The 7,336-nt window shown below is 46.6% G+C and overlaps 1 protein-coding gene across 1 annotated transcript in view; it reads right to left on the reverse strand.

Moving 5' to 3' along the window:
* LOC147125354 (uncharacterized) overlaps positions 1-7,056 on the reverse strand; it is a 100,251-nt gene extending 93,195 nt beyond the window's left edge. Inside the window, exon 1 of the mRNA XM_085994582.1 lies at positions 7,049-7,056. Within this exon, the coding sequence (XP_085850708.1) occupies positions 7,049-7,056 (8 nt within the window). The remainder of the gene's footprint in view (positions 1-7,048) is intronic.
* Positions 7,057-7,336: the final 280 nt, after the last annotated feature.

Genomic DNA, 7,336 nt, shown 5'->3' on the forward strand with positions numbered 1-7,336 from the left:
TGGGGCGTCAGCCTAGATTTTGTGCTCAAGTTCCTGGAGTGGGACTTGACCCCACAACCTTCTGACTCAGAGGCGAGTGTGCCACGGCTGACTTGTATCTCATATAGAGCACAGCGCTCTAATCTTGGACCACATTTCGGGGTTGAACCTTTCAGTCTGACGAAAAAACATCATTGTTGTCTCTCATTTCTAAGTGTTAGTATCTAATCGATTTAACAGGTAGAGGTGTTAAATTTTAACATAAGTAACTGGAACAAATGTTCCCAGATTTTTGTGTGTAAAATATGAACGAGTAAGTTGGAAGCTAACAAGTATTTTGCCGGTCCGATGTGCAAAACCTATTGGGGACTAAATATTGAGTGGACTTTGATTTCTTAAAATGTCTATTTGCCTGTGTAATATCTTCGGCAGTGTTAATTTAAATCTTGTTGGGTGTGGTCACACTGTTGAAAAATGCTCCTAATTTGGCACCAGTTACTAATGTCAAAGGATGGACTGAAAATACAGGAAACTCTCGTTTAAACGGCACCTAAATATCCGGAATTCTATATTAACCGGCACAATTCATACCCCGAAAACACCTCAATAACCGGAAATGTTGCCGAGTCCGAGTCTCCCGTGGTGGCCGAGTTAGTCAGTGGGGGTAGTTCTCCAAACTGCCACTACTCGGCTTCTTGGCACTGTCAGAAGTCCGAACACCTCAATAACAGGAGTCTGACTCTTTGTTTGTTAAAAATAGCCTCGGTCGTGTGGTGAAATAAGTCTTATAAGTATATACCTTATTCTACCTGTGTATAGTTTCCTATTGTAATCTATTGTAACCCTGCTGTTTTCTTGGTTGGCCAGGAATGCTGATGTACTGTATACCACTCTGCTGTGCCATTGATTGTCCTGATACTGTTACTTCACCCCTGGCTCCGCCTCCTAGTAGTTCTGAGAAGCTGGTCAGTAGGCTAACATGTGTGTTCTGTTCTGTTCAGTTCTAAGCTAATAAAAGCCAACTGTTTGAGTTATAACTACCAGTCTCTGTAATTATTTAAGGTATATCAGGTAGATAACCCTCTCCGTCATCCGGAATTTTTAATCAACTGGCACCATCCCGGTCCCGTCGGTGCAGGATACCAGAGAGTTTCCTGTACCACACTGGTGCAGATGGAGTAGATCTTCTCAGGTTGGGCCTGACGCACATAGTTGGGGAAGAGTAGAGGAGACCTGACCCGAGATTGTTTGATGCCAACACTGGGTGTCTCAAATGGAAGGTGTTTCATTACCCAACCTTGTTGAGTCTGTGTTTTCCAAATGTAGTTATGCTGAATAACTGGGACACAGACAACAGAATACTTAAACAGGTCTTCAGTAATTGAGGTTCAGGGCTGAAATGAAATACAAACTGCTCCACAGGGTTTATATACCGGTGTGGTCACCACCGGTACTACAATGTACAGGAGCCATCAGAAAGTAGTTCATCACCTTAAGGTAGTCTCTTAAGGTGGTACAGGTTACATACACTACAATTCCTCCCCTTTTAGCTTAACAGTGTACACCCCAATTTAAACATAACATGGATAACATATATACAACTTTCATACAAAACTGTTCAAAGATTCAGTCTCTGAGGAGGCCTCCTGATCCGGGCCGGATAACGCCTTTCAGGGGTCTCTGGTTCTCGTTGCTGGGGTGACTCATCCATTTGATCTCTTATGGATTGAACATCATCATGTACGTTCGAGTCTGAGGTAGATGCTACAGGCTCAATAACTTCTTCAACTGGTGTCTCTGCCGTAGACATGGGGTCGACCCTTGTTCTCGATTCCACAAGTTGGTCAGCATGACGTCGTATTACGTTCTCACCAACGTCTACCATGTACAACAAGGGTCCTTGTCGGGCACGAATTGTTCCGGATTGCCATTTATCATTCCTATAGAACCTGGGCAACACTGGTTGTCCTATTTCGAAACTCCGAGTGCCCTTGTTATTTACGTGCTGGAATTGTTTGTTTTCGACTTCCCTACGCACATTGGGTTTTAACAAATCCAATCGGGACCGCAACCTCCTGTTATAGAACATTATGGCAGGGCTTTGATTTGTCACTGCATGCGTGGCGTTTCGATATGCCATCAGGAAATTGTCCACCTTGTGTTGTAGTGGAATATGGTCTTCGCTCATGGCCTTTATCGCCTTTTTGAACGTTTGTACAAATCTCTCGGCCAACCCATTTGTCGCCGGATGATATGGGGCAGATGTATAGTGTTTCACCCCATTCTTCTTCATGAATTTCTGGAATTCTTCTGACACGAACTGTGGTCCGTTGTCTGAACATATTTGTTCCGGCAGCCCATTCCTTGCAAATATGGTTCTTAGAACTGCGATCGTCTTTTCAGAGATAGTGGTCGACATCTTAATCACTTCTGGCCATTTAGAATGTGCGTCTACCGCAATCAAAAACATGGAATCCATGAACGGACCTGCAAAGTCGATATGCACACGTTGCCATGGGGTTGAAGGCCATTCCCACGGATGCAGCGGTGCAATTGGAGGTGCATTTTGAACTTTTTGGCACCCTGAGCAGCTTTTAGTCAGATCCTCTATTTGTTTGTCGATACCTGGCCACCACACATAAGCCCAAGCAAGGCCTTTCATCTTGACTCCCCCCAGATGACCTTCATGCAGTTCCTTCAGAACTCTCTCCCTTAATTTAGGAGGAATAATCACCCTTGTTCCATACATCAATGTTCCTTGACAGACGGACAGCTGTTCTCGTCTGGCTGAGAATGCCGGTAACAGTGGTTCGCCATGTGTTGGCCATCCCTTCACTGTCAAATCGTAGACCCAAGACAGTGTCGGGTCATTTCTGGTCTCTCTCCCAATACTCGCATTGGTGACTGGTAAGCATTCGATGATGGTCGAGTTAAATATCTCGACAGGGTCAATTGCCGGTGCCTCTTCCGCTGTAGGTAGTGGCAGGCGCGACAGCCCATCAGCATTACCATGTTGCTTTGTACCTTTGAATTCGATATCATATTGATGTGCCCCTAGGGAAAGGGACCATCTCTGAAGCCTCTGCGCCGTCATAACCGGAACACCCTTCTTAGGGTTAAAGATGGAAACCAACGGCTGGTGATCTGTCAGCAGCGTAAACCTTTGGCCTTGCAGGTAATGGTTAAATTTCTTAACTCCCCACACGAGGCTGAGAGCCTCCCTACCTATCTGAGCATAGTTGCGCTCAGCGGAGGTCAATGATCTGGATGCGAACGCGACTGGCCTTTCCAAGCCATTTGGCAACTTATGTGAGAGCACTGCCCCGATACCATATGGAGAAGCATCACAAGCTAAACGAATAGGCAGCGTTGGGTTAAAGTGAGCCAACACTTCCTTAGAGGTGATCAGTGCCTTGCTTTTTTGAAAAGCCCGCTTACAGTCCTCGCTCCACTTCCATGGTACTCCCATTTGCAAAAGAGTGTTCAGCGGGTGTAACACCGTGGATAAATTTGGAAGAAACTTGTGGTAATAGTTAATCAACCCAAGGAACGACCTCAACTGGGATACATTTTCCAGAGCGGGAGCTTTCACAGCAGCTTCGATCTTGTCAGGTGACTTATGAAGCCCCTCCTGGTCAATGACGTGACCGCAGTACGAGATTCGCTTCTGAAAGAACTCACATTTCTGGCGATTAACTCTGAGTCCATATTCTTTCAATCTGGTGAGCACCTGCTCCAAATTCACGAGGTGTTCCTTATCATCATCTCCTGTAATCAGAATGTCATCCAGGTAGCATTGTGTGCCTGGAATTCCCTGTAATACCTGCTCCATGGCCCTTTGCCAAATCGCTGGAGCCGATGCCGCCCCAAAAACCAGTCTATTATACCGATATAAGCCCTTATGTGTGTTGATCGTGAGATACTGGTGTGACGCTTCATCAACTTCCATCTGTAAGTACGCCTGCGCCAGGTCTATCTTGGTGAAGTGTTTCCCGCCAGACAGCGAAGCGAAGATATCCTCAATCCGCGGAAGCGGATATTGCACCGTGTGAAGAACCGGATTAACAGTGATCTTGAAATCGCCACAGATGCGAACCTTCCCAGGTTCCCCCGGCTTGTTGCTCAACGAATGCTTCATGACGGGAACAATGGGCGTGGCCCATTCGCTCCAGTCCACCTTTGACAGTACTCCTGAGCGTTCTAGCCCTTCCAGCTCTGCTTCCACAGCAGGTCGTATTGCATAAGGTACCGGTCTGGCTTTGAAAAATTTTGGGTTTGCATGTTCTTCAACCTTGATGTTTGCCGTAATTCCTTTCAGTGTTCCCAGTCCCTGTTGGAACACCTCCTTAGCATCGTCCAATATTTTGGACAGTCGTTTAGTTTTGACATCGTCCTCTTTACAGGAATCTACAGTTAGTCCATATTTATTCTCCTGATCCATTCCCGTCCCAGTAGTGGTCGACCTCCCTCAGGTAACACATACAAGTCCATTCCCTGACTTTCTTTACCATTGTAGACCACCTTTACCTTTATCTTTCCGATGGGGTATACTCTTTGCCCCGTGTATGTTTTCAATACAATCTCTGTATCCCTCAGGGGAATGTGTGAGAATAACCTTTTGTACTCTTGCTTATTCATGACCGTCAATGCCGATCCAGTGTCCAATTCCATCTTCACTTGGACTCCTGCTATCCGAAGCATGACCCAGATAGTTGGGTGGTCTGCTGTGTTACCCACATTATGTATTTTTAGACAACCCAGTTCCTTACTGCTGGAGTCTGAATCCGTCTTTTGTTCATCCGAACTGTTCTCTGTCACCTTGTGTACTTTTTTGTACTTCTCCTGCGGCGACTTTTTGCTGCTGGTCTTCTTTCCTGACCGGCATACTTTTGCTATGTGACCAAGTCTGCCACATTTCCTGCATTCTTTATCTTTGAACCAGCACTGGTTCTGATCATGCGTTGTCCTTCCGCAACGATAACACTTTACTGCACCCAATGCCATTTCATTGGTGCTGAATTCCGATGGCCTTTGCTGCATTTCCACAGTGCCTCGTGCTGCTGCCTCGTGCGATGCTGCAATGCTGAAAGCTTTGTCCAGCGTAAGATCCTTTTCCTCTAGCAGTCGCTTCTGGGTTCCTTCCTTTAGTAGCCCACACACGAACTTATCTCTCAGAGCGTCTGCTAGTCCTGTACCGAACTGACAGTACTTTGATAACTTGCGCAGTTCGATTAAGAATTCAGCGTTGCTTTCCTCTTTAAGCTGAATTCTTTTGTAAAATTTAAATCGTTCCGCTATCAGCAGCGGCGTGGGGTTTAAATGCTCTTGCAGGATAGTAACAATCTCAGCAAAACTCTTTCCTACCGGTTTATCTGGTGTTACAAGGTGCCTTAATAACCCGTACGTCTTCGCACCCTTCGAGTTTAATATGGTTAGTGCTTTCTTATCCGCCGGTACCTCATTCGCTGTACAGTAAACTTCAACGCGTTCCACATAAGTGGCCCAATCTTCTACATCGCTATCAAAAGCAGTGATGTTACCCGTTTTTGGCATCTTGTTGAGTTTCCTTTATTTTATTTATTTTTCCAAAATGGCGGCTTCCCGCGCTTGGCGGCTTTTCCCGCGCTTATCTTCTTCCCCCGCTGACTAAAATGGCGATTACCGCGCTGTTGCCGTTCTCGCCTCCCAGCGGTCCTTATTTCCCCTGATGCTGCTGCTCTTGTTCCCCGCCGCTCCCGCGGTCCTCGTGGACATTAACGCTTTTATGGCTGCTGCGCGTCTCTGCCCGATTGCAGTCCGGCCCTTTTCACCGGCTGCGGTCGTGTTCTCCGCCCTTTTCTTCAGTTTCCCTCCCCTTCTCCCACTGACAACTCGGCCGACTTTCTCTCCGTGTCGCTAGATCGGGCTTACCCGCCGCTGTCGTAGAAGGGATGATCACTGCCTGTTGCTGATGGTGGACTTCGTGGCCAGCAAATCCAAACCGGGTTCTCGATGCCTCCCGTGCGATGCGGTGCTCAGCAGGACGATGAGGGCGGATGCCCCTTTTCAACGCCCGTTCTAAGGATGAAGCATCCTTGGATGCAAAACTGCCGCTAGGTACGATCAGACTCGTCGCCACTGTTGAGTCTGTGTTTTCCAAATGTAGTGATGCTGAATAACTGGACACAGACAACAGAATACTTAAACAGGTCTTTAGTAATTGAGGGTCAGGGCTGAACTGAAATACAAACTGCTCCACAGGGTTTATATACCGGTGTGGTCACCACCGGTACTACAATATACAGGAGCCATCAGAAAGTAGTTCATCACCTTAAGGTAGTCTCTTAAGGTGGTACAGGTTACATACACTACAAACCTTGACATCACTCACCTTGAAAACTCACATAAAACAGTTGTTAATGTTGGATGCTCCTATCCATTCAGTGCTTTTGAGGGAGCAGTACATTGCCTGCATCGCACAGTTCCCAAACAATAGCTCACAACACATGGGTACGATTTGTTTTCCCAGCTCAGCTAGAATATGTAAAGCCCTCAAGCCCTCTTGTTGTTTGCCAATCTGATGGATTTGTTTTCCCAGAAATGTGTCATTGTTTAAAGTAACACTTCGGGAGCACCGCCAAGCTCAGAAGGCTTTTGTTTGTTACAACCGGTTTGTGTCTCAAACTGCTCCAGCAACTATCAAAAATGGATCAGAGGAGTGGCGGGTTTTTGTAATCTCTTACTGATGATAAAGGGCAGTCAAAGTTAAGTGGATTAGAGATGGCTCCCGTTTAAATTACCCACTGGTTTGCTAATCATTCTTTTCTAACATGTGCTTGCAATGTGAGGGACAAATGTTGGCCAAAAAGCCAGGAGAACTCCCAAGCTCTTCTTTGACGAGTGCCATGTAATCGTTTACATCCACTTGAGAGGGCAGGTGGGCCTCAGTTTAATGTCTCATCTGAAATACAGCACCTCCGACAGTGCAGCACTCCCTCAGTACTGCACTAAAATGACAGCCCAGATTATGCGCTCAGGTCTCTGCAGTGGGCCTTGAATCTTCTGACTCAGAGGTGAGAGTGCTACTCACTGAGCCATGGCTACACCTGTGGATTTCAGAATTACATCTCAATAGCTCATACGAACCAATTTGTGTTTAAAAACTCTCTGTGACCGATGAATAGATTTTGATTGGTCAACCAAATATAGTTATAGTCAAAGGGGAAAAAATTCGGTCGCGCCCCCTTTGGGGCGCTACTTTTAGTGCCCAGAAAAAGTTAGCGCCCCCGCGCCGTAAATTGAGTGGTAACGCCCCAAGCAGGAGGCGGGGCACTACTGGAAGCACTCCCCATCCTTCCTGGGGCACTACAAGTGTATA

The sequence above is a fragment of the Somniosus microcephalus genome, chromosome 1 (genome assembly GCF_052327205.1).
Source record: "Somniosus microcephalus isolate GS21.2 chromosome 1, FLI_Smic_1.0, whole genome shotgun sequence".
In the NCBI taxonomy this organism is placed as follows: Eukaryota; Metazoa; Chordata; class Chondrichthyes; order Squaliformes; family Somniosidae; genus Somniosus; species Somniosus microcephalus.